An 18,146-nucleotide genomic window follows, 5' to 3' on the forward strand; every position below is an offset into this window, starting at 1 on the left:
GTGTACCTATGATAAAAATGACAGACCTGTACATGCTTTGTAAGTGGGAAAACCTGCAAAAATACATAATGTAGAATGCAATCAAGTTTTAATGCTTTGCGAATTACTTTGTCTGTATTTGTCTGACACTGCAGTTTTACCAGTACTTTAGTACTTGGGAACGTTACTATACAGGTGGACTGTAGTGATTCTACTTACGTAACAAGAGCTTCAGATTTTGTGGCTTGGTCATGGAACTGTTTCTTGGTTTGGTCGTATCTATCCAGATTCTGTAATATAAAAAAGATACACACACACAGTGATTACCAAATGTCAAACTTTACTGGTAGTGGTTAGGTTATGTACTCTTCTTCATTATGCAACACAAGAAATTGATGACCTCATGAAACATACATCAATCAAATAAAATCAGTGTGTTATTGTATCATTGTGTTGTTTTATTTTGGCTAACATCAACTCCGTCGAACTGCTGAAAGATCTGAAAGAATGGTTATGTCTGAATCCATAATTTATAAATGTTTTCCCTGAACTAAATAAAAGTCTTAACTTTGTGAGTGGTTTGCTAATAAAAGGGTCAAACTTTATAATACATAAAGCTCTAATGCAAATACATTCATAGTATATTATTAATTATTCATCATCCCGAAATTTGTAAATATTAGTAACCTAGTCATTTACCTTTTCAAAGAAAATATTTAAAGTATTTAATATTGACTCATAAGACGGATTAGAAATTAAACTGGTCACACAAAACCTAATTAAAAGAACCTATTGAGCAGAGCAACACTAGCTGGCTTGAGCTGTCTAATTTTAGCTACCAGCTATAAATAGTACCACCGTGTTCACCTCTTCCCTTTACCATCTCTAAATCATTGGAATTGGTCTAATTTGGAACAGCACTGGACTCTGGGAAGACTGACCACGTCTCAACAATAATTTAAATGTTTCCCTCAAATAAATTATAGCGTAAAGAATTGGCAAATACCCTAGACTAACAAAGAATATGGGATGTTATTAGAGTCAAATTATGTACATTTTAAAACATCAGGACAATTTGGCCACATAATAAAATTCTAAATAGTGGTTTGCATTTGGTTGTGTGTGCTGGTCCACACAATGATGGAGGAAAGCACATATGGGTGGAAGGTGGGGGCCACAGTGTATGGGCGGAGGGTGGGGGTCAGGGTGTATGGGTGGAGCGTGGGGGCCAGTGTGCATGGGTGGAGGGTGAGGGTATATTGGTGGATGGTGAGGGTATATTTGTGGATGGTGGGGGCCAGGGTGTATGGGTGGAGGCTAGGGTGCATGCATGGAGGTTGGAACCCAGGGTGTATGGGTGGATGGTGGGGGCCAGAGTGTATGGATGGAGGGTAGTGGCCAAGGTGTATGTGTGGAGGGTGGGACAAGGGTATATGTGTGGAGGGTGGGGGCCAGGGTCTGTGGGTGGAGGCCAGGGTGCATGCATGGAGGTTGGAACCCAGGGTGTATGGGTGGATGGTGGGGGCCAGAGTGTATGGATGGAGGGTAGTGGCCAAGGTGTTTGTGTGGAGGGTGGGACAAGGGTATATGTGTGGAGGGTGGGGGCCAGGGTCTGTGGGTGGAGGCCAGGGTGCATGCACGGAGGTTGGGACCCAGAGTGTATGGATGGAGGGTAGGGGCCAGGGTGTATGGGTGAATATATTTCACTTTTTTATTTGTATTTTTTTTTGTCAGTGCTTTCCATTTTTGATGGCTTTGTCCCATGTCTTACTGTGTATTTTCATTTGCAAACAAGCATTTCTGTCTGTTTAAAAAATAAAAAAGTAGTAAGTGTTGCCATAAAAAGAAAAATACTAATACATTCATGAATTATTAAAACGTTGGTATGCTAATAAAAATACTAATACAACTATCATCAGTTTTAACTTTGGCCACCATCCCAAAACATTGCTTTAGGTAACAGCCAGTTAATTTAACAACTGCAGCTGACGCAATTCCATTTTACTGCCTGGCTCGCGGGTACAGAGGAACTTAAAAAGGTTTTAAAACAGAGTCCTTAATGGCCATCACGGGAAGTTAGCGATTGTTCAGATCACAGGCAGCTACTGCTCTGGTGGTCAGTTGAGCAGAGTGGGGACAGATCAGTAAGGCAGGTCACAAACATAGCCTCTTGATTAGGTTATGAACACCATCAGCGTTATCACCCACACAGTCCTCTACAATGGATCTACCTACTGCTGAGGACACTCCAGAGACACAACCGCCTTGGCCCAGCGTATACCCTCATCGGTTTATAACACGGAGGTGTTCTCACGCCTGTATCGTCCCGAACCATCTTGTGTGCACTGGCCAGCTACTCAACCAACTGACACAGGAGACCACATGCCTCCCCACTATGGGCTGATGCGGCTGCCGGGGAAAGAGACAGCCAAGGTGGAATCCCATTTCCATATCCTGACAGGCAGCGCCTCAATTTAATGAGGTAATGGTTGCGCCTCAGAATGCCATCCATAAGCCCAGGTTAAACGGGCTTCCCTTATTTCCCTTATATTCCTATTCCGACAGGGAGCGAGTTGGAGAGAGAGCTGGGCGTAATTGAAGTGAGGGGAACAGGAGAGTGATGGGAGCATTGCAGAACCCCAACCCCTGAATCCCCATCAATTCGCCAAGTGCCAGCGGGGTCAGTCTCTGTCATATTTCACCCCATCTAATCCCCACACAAGTCATCTCAAGGGGGAGGTGCAGAAAGCGGAAACAGAGTAGAGCTGCTCGTATGCATTCACACTTATCCGATACATATCAAAGAGGACAAATGATGGTGTGTTTCTTTCCCTTCTTCCTGTCTAGTCAAAGTGGAGGCAGGCGAGGTTGGAGTCAGCCTCAGCAGGTCCCTCCGGTGCACTGCCTCATCTTCCATCTGAACTTTCTCTGAAGGGTCCAGCAAGAGCTGCTGCTTCTGAAATGTTAATAGCTTTAATGAGGCTGTGAGGAGGTTCTCCTAACTAGGAACCTACTGTAGGGACCGTTATTGTGTGGGCAGCAGTCCAGGAGTTTGTGATGCTTGCAATTAAATGCATGTTTACCAAGAGCAGTGCTTCTCTGATATCTGCGTTCTGTATTCACATGTACTTTCTGTGTGCCCAACTTACTGACCCGTTTAAGCCGGAGACTGACTTAAATTGATGTGTTGATCACCAAATATCTGCAGGGGTCGCAGTGGCTTGTTGGTATGCAAGCTCACATCCAGACATACACAGATTTTGTAGTCTTTTGGTTGGTCTATAATAAAATGCAGCCTTTCTAATTTGTCTAACAGTTGCCGAGCCCTGATTAAGGATATTCCAACATGTGAGTGGAAAAATGCAGGACTGTTGGGTATGCATGTGTGTGTGTGGCTGACTACATGTGTACATTACATGCCACCCTGAAACACAATCCCTGAAGATATCCCCTCAGGTCTTAACATTCCATGCTTTCTCACTCGGGGAGAGCAGGGTCGAGCTAGCCCAACTGCAGCATCAGAAGGTAATATTGCACTTCCCCCACTAAAGCCATTTTATAGAACTTTGTGAAATAATGATTATCTACATGAAAAACAAATATTTTGTCACAGCGAAAAACACAAAATTGGGAAACAAATCGATTGTGATACATACAGTGGGGAGAACAAGTATTCGATACACTGACGATTTTGCAGGTTTTCCTACTTACAAAGCATGTAATAATTATCAAAACAAAAATCAAGAAAATCACATGAATTTGCATTTTATTGCATGACAAGTATTTGATCACCTAACATCCAGTAAGAATTCCGGCTCTCACAGACTTGTTAGTTTTTGTTTAAGAAGCCCTCCTGTTCTCCACTCATTACCTGTATTAACTGCACCTGTTTGAACTCGTTACCTGTTTAAAAGACATCTGTCCACACAATCAAACAGACTCCAACCTCTCCACAATGGCCAAGACCAGAGAGCTGTGTAAGGACATCAGGGATAAAATTGTAGACCAGCACAAGACTGGGATGGGCTACAGGACAATAGGCAAGCAGCTTGGTAAGGCAACAACTGTTGGCGCAATTATTAGAAAAATGGAAGAAGTTCATAATGACGGTCAATCTCCCTCGGTCTGGGGCTCCATGCAATATCTGACCTCGTGGGGCATCAATGATCATGAGGAAGGTGAGGGATCAGCCCAGAACTACACGGCAGGAGCTGGTCAATGACCTGAAGAGAGCTGGGACCACAGTCTAAAAGAACCATTAGTAACACACTACCCGTCATGGATTAAAATCCTGCAGCGCACGGAAGGTCCCCATGCTCAAACCAGCGCATGTCCAGGCCCGTCTGAAGTTTGCCAATGACCATCTGGATGATCCAGAGGAAGAATGGGAGAAAGTAATGCGGTCTGATGGGATATAAATAGAGCTTTTTGGTCTAAACTCTACTCTCTGTGTTTGGAGGAAGAAGGAGGATGAGTACAACCCCAAGAACACCATCCCAACCGTGAAGCATGGAGGTGGAAACATCATTCTTTGGAGATGCTTTTCTGCAAAGGGGACAGGACGACTGGACCGTATTGAGGGGAGGATGGATGGGGCCATGTATCGCGAGATCTTGGCCAACAACCTCCTTCCCTCAGTAAGCAATGAAGATGGGTCATGGCTGGGTCTTCCATGCTTTGTAAGTGGGAAACACTGCAGACTTTGCAGGTTATCAAATACTTGTTCTCTCCACTGTATAATATACATTTTATGGACTGTATATAGAATTGTATCTCTTCCATACAGTTTGTTGGCTTGTGCAGTAAGTAGGTATCCTTCTGGTTCTACGGAATGTTCCCTCAAATTTCTCTGGTCCTTTACCCAAGTCCACCTGGTTGTGTTTTACATCTAGTTTCTGCCTTATGCTGCCACTGCCCACAGCCCACCTAGTTGTGTTTTACATCTAGTTTCTGCCTTATGCTGCCACTGCCCACAGCCCACCTAGTTGTGTTTTACATCTAGTTTCTGCCTTATGCTGCCACTGCCCACAGCCCACCTAGTTGTGTTTTACATCTAGTTTCTGCCTTATGCTGCCACTGCCCACAGCCCACCTAGTTGTGTTTTACATCTAGTTTCTGCCTTATGCTGCCACTGTCCACAGCCCACCTGATCATCGCTGACCAAGTCCACCTGTATTATTGACTTGCTCTACTACGTGTAGGTTGTTTGCCATTGCTGAGCTCAGCACTGATTCGTTTCTTCTTCATACGTTTTAGATATGTCTCTGATCCACTTATTCTGATTTATCGGCAGGTTTTTTGCACATTCATTAACATTCCAAACAAACACACTTGCCTAATAAGTTACAGCTGTGAACCCATTAACTCAAATACTCTGAGTACCTTAATAAAACTGTAGATAACTTACTGTAATTTCATCAGGTATGAATGAAGAAATCCTCAAATTAATGTCAGTCTGCATTTGAACCCAATGAGAAAAAATACACTCCAGGGAAAGTTTTTTATTTTTTGTATATACACTGACGAGATAAAACATGACCACTCACAGATTAAGCAAATCATGTCGATCATCTCCTAGCAAGGGTACATGTCAAAGTCGGGGTAGATAAGATGGTAAGATCTGTTCTCGTAGTCAACGTGTTGGAATCAGGAGAAGTAAAAGGCAGCATGACAATTGTTATGGCCAGACGACTGGGTCAGAGCTTCTCAGAAACGGCAATGCTTGTGGGGTGCTCCCGGCCAGCAATGGTGAGTACTGTACAGAAATGGCACCAGGATGCACCACGGGAAGATGACAAGGCGGTGGAGGAAGTGTGATGCTCTGTGCAATGTTCTGCCGGGAATCCCTGGGTATGGGCATTCATGTGGATGTCAATTTGAAACGTGCCACTATACATCGTTGAAGACCAGGTACACCCCTACATGGTGATGCTACTCCCTGATAGCAGTGGCCACTTTCAGCAGGAAGAATACGCCCTGCCACACTGCACACATTGTTTGGGAATGGCTTGAGGAACATGATGAAGAGTTCAAGGTTTTGCCCAGGCCTCCAAATTCCCCTGATCTCAATTCAATTGAGCATCTGTGGGATGTGCTGGTCCAACTAGCAACTTACAGAACTTGAAGTATCTGCTGCTAATGTCTTGGTGCCTGATACCACAGGACACTTTCAGTGGTCATGTACAGTCCATACCTCGGTGGGTCGGCACTGATTTGGAGGCACATGGAGGACCAAAAGCATATTAGGCAGGTGGTCATAATGTTTTGGGTCATCAATGTACATTTGGTAATCTTCTCTTCAACATACCTGACAGATACAGGTAAAATAATTGAACAAATATCACTGAAATATTATAGTTTTCATAGTGTGAAAAATAGCTTCAAAAGCATGTGCTGCCCCCTTCGACTGACAAAACATAATTCAGCTGTTATTTGAAACTGCTTATCAGTGTCAACTGGGAGGAATCTTTGCCAATTCTTTTTTACAATACTGGTTCAACTGTGTCATGTTTGAGGCCTTTCTTGCGTGCACAGCACCCCCAAGTCCCATCAAAGCATTTTGGCCATTCCATAACCCTGCATTTTTTACCTTTTGAGCCATTCTGTTGTAGCTTTGCTTGTGTGTTTTGGATCATTGTCCTGATACAATATCCATGTTTAGTTCAGCTTTAGCTTTTTGACACATGGCCTCACATATAATATGGAATTCAAGGTTGATTGAATGATGGCAAAATGGCCAGGAATTGAGGCAGCAAAGCAGACCCAATAATGCCACAGCCTCCATGCTTTACGATCGGTACAAGGTTCTTCTGTTCAAAAGCAGTGTTTATTTTGCGCCAGACAACTCCCTGTTTGACTTATCTTTCCAGAGCACATATGTTTTGGAAGTTTACCCAGGCCCTAACTGGCAAACATATGTCTTGATATTCTGCCTTTGGGACCTCCCATGTAGACTAAGTTGACAGCTGACTCATGCACTTTGATATGGATCATAACAAGAGAGACCTGTAGATCCTTTGATGTGACCCTGGGATTTTAGAGACTTCTGTGAGATTCTTTTGGACAGCTCTTGGGGTGAACTTTCTTTTGAAGGACTCGGCTAGGTCTTTTGACCTTTGCATGATGTGCTACCACACACACATTAAGACCAAACTAGACCAAGCATCTAACATTTATTAAAGGCTGGACCCTCATAATCATTAGGGTCTGTTATGGTGCAACTGATTAAAATGTTTGCCATTTAATGTGATCGTAAACATAGGGGATGTGCAAAAATGTTATGCAAAAGGAGATTGCACATCTGTTTTTTCTAACTGCATAAATAAATAAATTAACAAAACATTATCATTCCAAATCCAATCTGCTGTCATACAGAGGCTAAAATAAAATAAAAAAAATAAAATGTTGAACTGCCCAATTGTAACTGAAATTAAAATAAAATAAAAAAGTAACATTTTAATATGGGTCCACAGTGAAAATAGGGTCATGGGGGAAAGATCTAGTGGCTTATCTATTTGCAACATGAAAGATGGGCCTTGCGATTTCCTTCCTTAATATATCTGCAGTGAGTAACCCATTGCTGTGGCGATGCTACCAGTATTAACCGGATTTGCCCTGGCTAATCTAGCAGCTGGCACCTGACTCGTCTCACACTCCTATCGCTGGCTGGCAAACCTTGTCAGCTACACTCATTTGCCAGCCTCCTTCCACCCAGCCCCGGTGCCGGTTTCCACAGTGCTAATCCAATCGATATCTTAATCTGTGCAGGGTGGCTTTGCCACGGTGTTGCCGCAGGCTAAGCATTGTTCTACACACCTCCACCAGTGGCACTTTTCCCCAAGTACAAACGATCCCACCGCTGACACCAACTGCCATGCTTTGATACACTGTAAAGGGGCCGAGCTCTCTGCCCACATGCCTTCCCATTTAAGTGTTCATTTGGAGAAAACCACAAAAAAAAATTGAGGGCGAAGTGAACTCAGCGGTGAGGTATTTCTACAGGAGACTCTTGAGCCCATCTCTTGCGTTTCAGATTGATCCCCTCAGGCTGGCAAGAAGGAGTCAAGGAGATCACTGAGGAATGTTCCATCCATTTAGTCTTCCCTGATGTTCTTAACATTTCAGGTGGTACTGTATCTGGAGGTGTCTGGCGGATATGTTGCTTCTTCAGACCAAATGGTTTACACAACACTCCCCATTTGACTCCTAGTAGATCCATGTGAAGCGTGTTGCGAGTGTTCCTTAGAACAATAAACTAACATGTCTCTTGCTCACCATTCCTTCTATGCAGCCAAAGATAGAAGAGATAAACTACTGGGGTCCTCTTCGAACTAATGCTTCAAAAGAAGGTCATTTTTCCATCCTGATGTCCTGGCTATCAACATCTCCAGATGGAACATGCTGCCTTTAAAACCCGGAGAATGCTAATTCAGATCTCATGTACCATATGAGCAGCTAACTTTCACATGAAAGAATCAAGGTTTACTTCTTACATTTTCATAAATAAAACACTAAGATCACAAAACAGTGTTTTAAAGCAGAAAAAGTGCACCCTGTAAAACATTCTGATTAGAATGCCTCCCCATCCTCTCCGTTCTAAACGCTGCCCTGATGGTTTAAGAGGCATTACAGCCCCTCAAGCCCCTGACATGTGCCTACATCCGTATGGAATGCTGGAAATTAATAATCCTGGCAAAAAAAAAAAAACATAAAATAAAAACGCATTTGTCTCCCCCTTAAGCTTTGAAGTAAATTAATTTGTGATTGGTTAGCCTCTGTGGGCCTCGAGGCTAAAGGGGTCTAGGTGCGTGGAGGCTGTCTGCTCTAGTCTTTGACCGTACAGGTAAAAGCTGCTCCAACTGGTCGGATCAGGGAGTCATGCAGATATTCCCAGAACGAGGCCCCTGCTGACAGCATGTCAAAGCGGCTGTCAGGACTTCAGGAGGATTATTATCTCATAACCACGCTCAAGTGCTTCAAAGTACTTTGCAACTAGTGACAAGAAGGAGAGAGAGGATGGGCTGGGTGAGGGGCTGGCGGGCTGAGAGGCGAAAAGCCTTGAAAAGGCAGAAGCGTGAAGCAGGAAGCGGTGCAGGAGAGGGACGGAGACAAGAGCAGGGGAGCCAGCAGAGGGCTTTAGCTGGATTAGAGTGCCTGTGCTAATTCAAACAGCAGCGGGACATCGCTGTTTACAACTAGTAGTTTTCACAGCCGTCCGACTTCCAGCATTTAGGAGAATTTAGACATGAGGCGATTATGTGTGGCACCTTCACAAACATTCTCACAGCCACTGAAAGCCTCTCTTCCGATTTGAGTTGTAGCCTACCTGTTAGACAGACAAACTGTTTAAGGCAGACAGTCCATGAATGGCCTCCAGTGGCTTTAAAGGGAATTTGGGGTATGAAGCTAGAATCCTTCTTCTTCTCCGAGCCAGTCTGTCAGGCAGGGCCCACCCACTGACCTCCACCCACCCACCACCTCCACCCAGCCACCTCCACCAAACAGAGTGACAGCAGTTTGAACATGCATGCCAACTCCACGGCATTATCTGACTCTCTGGTCCAGGTCCATTATAACACAGCCAAAGCCCAAAAGCAAATACGGTGCATAACATTCCACTGCTAGTCTCTGATCTCTTTGGCAAACTCCACATTCTTATGATGAGGTAAATATAAATAGAGGCATCTGACACAGGCCCTGGATGACAGGCTGAAATCATACCCATGGCTGCATGTTGCGTTGCTTGGGTGAATAAAGGCTGGGTATTAAAGGTTTATTTATGATGATTGCATGGTAATTAGTGATGAGTCTGTGCTAATCTACAAGGCCTGCCTGTGGACTGAGCCAATACTGGAGACTGCCACAAGACAGCCGCCCCCTGGTGCCCAAACAGGCACACAGGCACTCTGACAGCTCCCATGCTGATGGGAGCCTGATGCCCAGGAAGGAATGGTAGCGGGCAAGGCCGTGCAGAGACTTTCAGCGGGCAGGAGGTGATACATTTATAAACACAATTCCTTATAACTATCTTGACACTTCTTATTTCATTTATGCAACATAGAATTTGCCCATCATCACAAACTGGCTTGAGTGCCTTAAACACCTGAGGGGAAGATGGATGGGCTGTCAGCTGATCATTGAGGTTGCTAATTGATGTTAGTTAGCTCAGTTCTTTTACTGATTATGATTCATCCGGCTTGTTATGAATTAATTCCTAGCCTAGTATTCATTTGTATGATGTGGGTTAAATTGTGTTGATGCAATACTAATGTGGCAGGACTGTTAATATTTAAAGTATGAAGCTACAGAAACGGGAGCAGCGACGGCGTCTCTCCAGTCATGCACTGTGCTTACCAGGCACACCCAACCTCGAAACCGAGCACACTGTTAATATACTGACAACTTCACAACTTCCAGGCCGACTGAATTCAAATTAACATAAAACAGATTTTCTTATATTAAAAATAACATTAAAACATTATTATTATTTAAAAGCAGACGTGGGTTGCAATTAAAATACGTGGAACCGGCTTTGAAGTTCAGAGTTGGATAAGCCTGATAACACAATCCCAAAGGGCACCGGGGTCCTGGGAGGGCAAAAAAAACGGTGCTTATACACAGGTAGATCCCTGACTTCACATGCCAGGTAGAGGAGAAATGTTGCTGCATGGAATGGAACTAAATCTTTGGAAAGAACACAGTGGTGTGGTAAATTAGCAATATAACAAAGCTAGCTTGGAACAGCCATTCTCCTGTTACTATTTATCTCTTAAAACTTCTGTTTTGCGTATGGCCATGTATGAAGATTGGACCGCATGACTGCATGCTATCTAGTTCTGAAGTGAACAAACACACAAAAAGGTTTATGAATACATTTCCCAGTAATTATGTAGCAGGGTGTAAAATGTTTCTAAAAATAGCCCAAAATCCTCATTCCTTGAGACAGCCTCAGTAAGAGTAGTCAATAGAAAAACAAAGAAAAGCTTTGCCCACTCTATCTGCAAGCCACCATGCAACGCTTGAAAATGTAAACTAATCCACAGAAGATAAACTATGATTGGCAGTGTGTGGCTAGGGGAGATTGCTGGTGACAAAGTCATTCCATCAATACAGCAATATAAGGCCAGCAGAGGAAATGACCGGTGTCAGAGTCTGCATGTCCTCTAAAAGGTCCAGTACATAGAGCCTTGAGGGCCGTGTGCTGCCCAATACCAGTGTATCCCTCCAATTCAAAAGGACCCTATTCCAAATCAACCCGTCCAGTCGACAATGACGGCAGAATACATAAGGAGGCCGTTCCTTTCTTCTGAGTGTGAATGATAAAGGAGGGGACGAAAGGGAGAACAGACATTTTCTTCTTCCCTTTCTTTAAAATTAAATCGCAAATCTTTGAGAATGGCCTCCACTCCATTATCCAATAGCTCAATGGGCTCAAAGGCAGCCTCACTCAGATGCTTTCTGCTCCATTGCGTCTCACACTGCAAGGTATGCCCATTCCATTTAATGTCTCCTCCTCACTCGACTAAACCCCAATGGGGTCAATCAAGGCGTGATACTGTAGGCCCACCGAACAAAGACTCATCACTTTATGACCTCCCTTATGAAGCAGATGGACTTCCTCTCGCCGCCTCAGAGAGATAATGTGCGTAATTAGCTTTGCTGTTCGCTGCCATCTGAGCATTACACTACGCTGTAGAGCTCCTCAGACTCACTATTAAAAGGCAGTTTAATCTGTGAAAACAGTGGAGGCCAGATCAGTCAGTCTGTGGCGAAGACTGCCAAAGCATTTGTCATCATGAATGCAGAAGGAACGGTGTATATGCCTTCACTGGTAACATCACTCAGTGGGCTACTTAAAATATGAACCACTCCAACACTTCATCCAGTAGCAGTGAATCATTGTTGTGTCGTGTTTTGTTTTCCTAACTGTTACAGTGGGCTCAATAGGTTGACGACAGTTCACAACTGACATCGTTCCCTGCCAGCACTGGTCCTACAGGTTAACTCCCCAGGAATCCTCCTACTGGTCCTACAGGTTAACTCCCTAGAAACCCTCCTACTGGTCCTACAGGTTAACTCACCAGGAACCCTCCTACTGGTCCTACAGGTTAACTCACCAGGAACCCTCCTACTGGTCCTACAGGTTAACTCACCAGGAACCCTCCTACTGGTCCTACAGGTTAACTCCCTAGAAACCCTCCTACTGGTCCTACAGGTTAACTCACCAGGAACCCTCCTACTGGTCCTACAGGTTAACTCACCAGGAACCCTCCTACTGGTCCTACAGGTTAACTCACCAGGAACCCTCCTACTGGTCCTACAGGTTAACTCACCAGGAACCCTCCTACTGGTCCTACAGGTTAACTCACCAGGAACCCTCCTACTGGTCCTACAGGTTAACTCACCAGGAACCCTCCTACTGGTCCTACAGGTTAACTCCCTAGGAACCCTCCTACTGGTGCTACAGGTTAACTCCCCAGGAAACCTCCTACTGGTCCTACAGGTTAACTCCCTAGAAACCCTCCTACTGGTCCTACAGGTTAACTCCCCAGGAAACCTCCTACTGGTCCTACAGGATCGTGGTGCCACTGCTCTGCTGTGTGTGAAAAGAGTAAAATCCTCTCTCCAGGAGCCTAGCCAGACCACTGCTTAGCACCAGCATCACAATTTCGGAAATGTCAGAGAAAATGATGGTAAATTAAAAGTGAGAAAAACACAGCTTTTTCCCACTCCGAGGGCAATTTGTTCCTGGTTCCAGGATAGCCAATAGAAGGTATGGGACAACTGGGTGAATTTGTGATGCCGCTCACGACAGATGGGCTCCATTTCACCCAACAGAGTCAGTGAAGAGAGTCACAGAGAACGTTCACACTTTAATGCTTGGCTTAATAATTTAGCCAAGAAACAATCCCCGCTTAAATCCATTTCCATACTTAAATTTTCTGTAGAAGAGGAGAAATCTAAAATCAGGGTGAGTAGCATGTAGCAGATTATTGCTGTGTGTGTGTGTGTGTGTGTGTGTGTGTGTGTGTGTGTGTGTGTGTGTGTGTGTGTGTGTGTGTGTGTGTGTGTGTGTGTGTGTGTGTGTGTGTGTGTGAGTGTGTATAGCAGCATACCCTCTTCTCCAGTTGTGCCAACTGCTCCTTGAAAAAGGCGTCTAATGCTTTCAGCTCTGCCTCCTTCTTCTCTAGCCGTTTAGCCTGAAATAAAAGGAAACACGCAGTTTTTAGGACGGAATAGTCAGACTACAGCAAAATCAGACCTTAGAAAGAGTACATTAAAATCGTGTCGGAGCACCAAAACAAGCAGATTATGGAAAATATTGAAAACGATTAGGTTGACAGAGTAGTATATCAGCTACATGCCTGACCCCTAAGACAACAAACAGCAACACACAACTGACAGTCAGGCTGGAGTTCTCCTGGTTCTGGTCCATAACACTGGGCTCGGGTGGTTCCTTTCAGGCTGGGTGTGGAATCAGCCTACTGTCTAGTGAGCGGCCTATTATAACTGGAGCCAATAAAGACACAGGACTGTCTGTGGCAGAGCGGGAGGAGGGAAAGGTAGAGGAATGATAGATCAGTAGGAGAGGAAGAAGGTAGGACACTGGGCTTAGTAGTGCGTGACCAGATTAAGAGCTGAGTGGTGAGGAGGGACACCAGATGTCACGGGGTAGCTGGTGTCCATGAACTGTCATGAAACAACGGAGAAGGCTATGGTTGGGCTGAGCCTGGCGAGACGCACATAGATAAAAAAAACAAAAAAACACATGCACAGAAAGACACACATTCTCTGTCTCTCGCCCATTGGCTGTGCTCAGTGTGCATGGAGGATGCTTGAAGCAAAGCGAGGGCTTCCCGCAGCGCTGGGCAAGACAGCATAGCATGTAAAAGCCAGACAACAAAACGCAACAATGCACAACCTCAAATTACACCGAGGCGAAAATCACCCCCTCTTCCTCCCATCTCCCGTGTCTCTCACACAGAATATAACCTCCATCAGCACGCAGATCATATGTAATTTTCTAGCTGGATGGCTCTGTAGCACGGCAAGAGTGGCCTGCCTGGATGCACACATTCAGCCTTAATACAGGGAAACAACAACACTGGGCTTGGAACAGACAGAACCAAGAGAGAAGCGGAGGGATATTAGGAGCACATCAGGCACTGCTTACCCAGGCATCCACCTCTCCAGCCGGCTGAGAAGGTAAGACACAGAAACGGTGAGAAAGGAAACGGCGAGGGAAGGAGACAGTCAGAGACCGCGGGAGAGAGAGAATTTGTGTGTTTGTGGGGCGGGTCTGGTGAACACTGAGAGGCACAGTGGGTATAAGAGAGGGAGAACGAGTTTGTGTGTTTGTGTGAGTGTGTGTGTGTTTTTGTGTGTTGGGGGGGGGTCTGGTGAACATTGAGAGGCACAGTGGGTATAGGAGAGGGAGAGGGTCAAGCGAGAAGCAGAAGAACGATTCGTCATCATAAAGGCTGCTGAATGGTAAACCTAATAAACACAGAACGGGCGTGTTAAATAAATAGGCTGCAGGATGGAAGCGCTGGTAATTTGATTTCATGAACAGCGCTGCTCTTGTGAGAACGCTGAAGAGTTTGGCTGAGAATACCTCTAGATACCACGGAGTCAAAGAGAGGAAGGATCTCACTGTCTGAGGAAAAGCTTGTGGGCTAGAGCCACAGGCATAATAGAAAGACTTCAACCAACACGGCATGTTGCTGTGTACCATTACCCGCACAAGTTCGGCAAATCAAAGTTCAGAGAGCTTTCATTCAACATACAGTTCTTCAAATAGGATTGCTATTACTAATGCTTAGGAACACAACACAGCAGCCCGGCAGATCATTCCAGGCACCGGAAGCACTTAGTGTTTCACCTGTCCTTTCCTTTGTGAGAGGTTCTGTGACACGGCATAAAGACACTCTTGTCTCCGGTGTGCGGGCCCGCTTCATCATACGGTGGCCTCTCCTCTCCCCTCTGGACTCACAGCCAGCCAGCAGTGAAGATGACAGCGGCTCCGGCTCAAATTACAGCCGTAACAATCACAGCCGAAAACGCCTGCAGAAAATCCCTATTAGTCCCTGGTGTTCAGGACACGATGACAGCCGGGCTGAGCAGCACGATGCTCCGCCACAGAATCAGGCCCTGAAACACGGCCGCCGCCACCGACTGCACGTGTGACCCGCTGCGAGTGACACGGCGCCCGTGGCACGGCCGACACACGCCAGCGACGTACGTGTCACACTATATAACATACGGTTAACAGTCATGGCGTATTGAGTTCGCGTACACTTTCCCTGTGGGTGGTTACAGCAAGCTGCTAAAGAACAGCCTTACCTCCGCAGCTAACACACACACACACACACACACACACATGTACAATCTGACAGCCTTGCACATGGGCACGCACACACACACATATACACCATCACTAATACTAATTAGTGGAACTCTGATTTGAAGCAGTGGACCAGTGGCATTGCAGTAGCGCTATAACGCCTGGCTAAATCCCCCTTTCTCCCTGACCACACACAGACCTTGTCATTTTTTTACTTTTATTTATCCTCTTTTAATTTGCCGCAGAGACAAAGGCAATCTGATGGGCTTTCTCCTTCTCCGCAGAGCCTCCTCTGGGGATCTGGAGCTGGCAGATAATACTCAGCCAAGCATGAATTACACAGATAAGTCCTGAAATGAAGCTTGCCGAGCACTGGTTTCCTCATAAATAAGTCTGTCCACGCCTGGTTATCTGTTTGGCTGTAACTCAGTAAACAAGCCGGGTGAGATGGAAGCAGGAGAAGAGGGCGACAGGCTAAACCTGGTGGTGGAACTGCAGCTGAAGACCAGACCCAGAGATTGAGAGACATCAAAGCAGCACCTACAAAACCAAAGATAGACTCTAGTAACAGTGACGAGAGAACAGATCCGCCATTCTGCATAATGCAAATGACTTACTATGGATCATATGGATGTTAAACACAGGCTTAGAAAGAAAACACTCGTTGTGATGGAACATTCTGGAAAACAGACATGGCCTATGTCATTCCATGCTGTTATCCCATGTACATGAAATAGAAAAAAAGTCACATGTGAAATTTCTATTTTTAAATTCTATTACAAATCAGTCTGACATTGTTTTCGACAGTACTTAAATCTGAAGGAAATAGGGTTTAAATTGACCAAAATGGGTCGAAAAGGTTTTTGGAACTTAAGAAGGGGCAACATTTGTGTATGATCATGTGTGTAGACAAGGACATCACCTTTGATAGTTATCTTTCTTCAGTCTTATCCAGGCATTGTCATGTCCAGTCAGTTTTAAACAGCTTGTGGCCATTGCAGAAAGGCATATCTGTCAGTGATGGGGTCATCCTATTTTGTAGCTTATACCAGAAAATAGAGACGCATTTGAAGGAAGAAATCAGAAATCGTTCAGTTCATTAAAATCCCATCTAGTGGCAAATGGAGGTAATTAACATAACCCTGGTTTCTATTAACCACTTTCAAATCAGGCAACCGCAACTCCGCTTTCAAATCAGGCAACCGCGACTCCGCTTTCAAATCAGGCAACCGCGACTCCGCTTTCAAATCAGGCAACCGCGACTCCGCTTTCAAATCAGGCAACCGCGACTCCGCTTTCAAATCAGGCAACCGCGACTCCGCTTTCAAATCAGGCAACCGCGACTCCGCTTTCAAATCAGGCAACCGCGACTCCGCTTTCAAATCAGGCAACCGCGACTCCGCTTTCAAATCAGGCAACCGCGACTCCGCTTTCAAATCAGGCAACCGCGACTCCGCTTTCAAATCAGGCAACCGCGACTCCGCTTTCAAATCAGGCAACCGCGACTCCGCTTTCAAATCAGGCAACCGCGACTCCGCTTTCAAATCAGGCAACCGCGACTCCGCTTTCAAATCAGGCAACCGCGACTCCGCTTTCAAATCAGGCAACCGCGACTCCGCTTTCAAATCAGGCAACCGCGACTCCGCTTTCAAATCAGGCAACCGCGACTCCGCTTTCAAATCAGGCAACCGCGACTCCGCTTTCAAATCAGGCAACCGCGACTCCGCTTTCAAATCAGGCAACCGCGACTCCGCTTTCAAATCAGGCAACCGCGACTCCGCTTTCAAATCAGGCAACCGCGACTCCGCTTTCAAATCAGGCAACCCCACATGTGGTTGCGAACCACAGTTTGAGGAATACCTCTTAAAGTCATAAAAACACACACTCCATGTCTGTCCATTCACATACATCCAAGTCTGTTGCCTCTGTGTTGGATGTGCTGTGCTCCACTGCCACCTGACAGAGGTAGTCTCAGCCATGCCTGCAATCCCTCTCTGCCTGATGCCGTCCTGTTTATTTACTCTGATGCATTTATTTAACACATAGCTCCCAGCTATGCAATAAATTAGCAGTTAATAATCAAACTGATTACCCAGAGTGGGAGCTGTCTGGGGAGGAGGAGAATATGGGCCACCGGGTTTCCTTTCCTCCTATCTCAACCATTAATAACTGTGTAGTATTGCTCCTTGGTAGAAAACCACTCCAGTTCTTCTTATTCAAGAGAAAACCAGCTGCACTGACAGCAAGAATGATAAATACCAAGGAGCAAAGGTAAAGAATACATACAGTACAAAACACATACACACATACAGGCCTGGATGCTGAATGTATGTAAACACACATTCAGCATCCAGTAAATCCTAAACTACAATTAATAGCAAATCCTAAACTATAACAGTTCAATTACCTGCCAATGAGGTGTTTCATAGACAGAGACAGACCTCTAAAGGGGCAGATAGGGCCACATTTTCAAAATGTTCACTGATTAAGTTTTGTCTTCAGTGTTTGCATTAAATAATAACTTAGTTTAATAAAATTAACATCATATTTTCCCTTTAGAATATACATCTGGGCTAGCAGGCTAGTGGCTTATTAGTGGATATATTAGTATGTTGGTTAGGCTTCCTGTGTTGCTGTGGCCCTGACAGACATGCAGCTCCTGTCTTCTGAATAAGAAGGGTTGGTTTTGGGTCCAAGGTTGTTGATACAGACTCTCCTGTCTCCTGTCTAAAGAACGGTTGGTTTTGGGTCCAAGGTTGTTGCTAGACGCTCCTGTCTGTATTGATCGGCTATTCGCTGCTGCTAGTATCAGTCAACCGGGCAA

The 18,146-nt window shown here is 45.2% G+C and overlaps 1 protein-coding gene across 2 annotated transcripts in view; it reads right to left on the bottom strand.

The window, feature by feature from the left end:
• Positions 1–18,146, bottom strand: part of chchd6a (coiled-coil-helix-coiled-coil-helix domain containing 6a) — a 75,201-nt gene that overhangs the window by 31,683 nt on the left and 25,372 nt on the right. The window contains exons 5-7 of one of the 2 annotated variants that reach the window (XM_034295704.1): positions 14,153–14,176; positions 13,095–13,178; positions 199–269 (exon numbers count right to left, since the gene is read on the bottom strand). In XM_034295704.1, coding sequence (XP_034151595.1) covers positions 199–269; positions 13,095–13,178; positions 14,153–14,176 — 179 coding nt within the window. The remainder of the gene's footprint in view (positions 1–198; positions 270–13,094; positions 13,179–14,152; positions 14,177–18,146) is intronic. The other variant, XM_010891485.3, reaches the window with a different exon arrangement.

The sequence above is a fragment of the Esox lucius genome, chromosome 12, assembly GCF_011004845.1.
Source record: "Esox lucius isolate fEsoLuc1 chromosome 12, fEsoLuc1.pri, whole genome shotgun sequence".
In the NCBI taxonomy this organism is placed as follows: domain Eukaryota; kingdom Metazoa; phylum Chordata; class Actinopteri; order Esociformes; family Esocidae; genus Esox; species Esox lucius.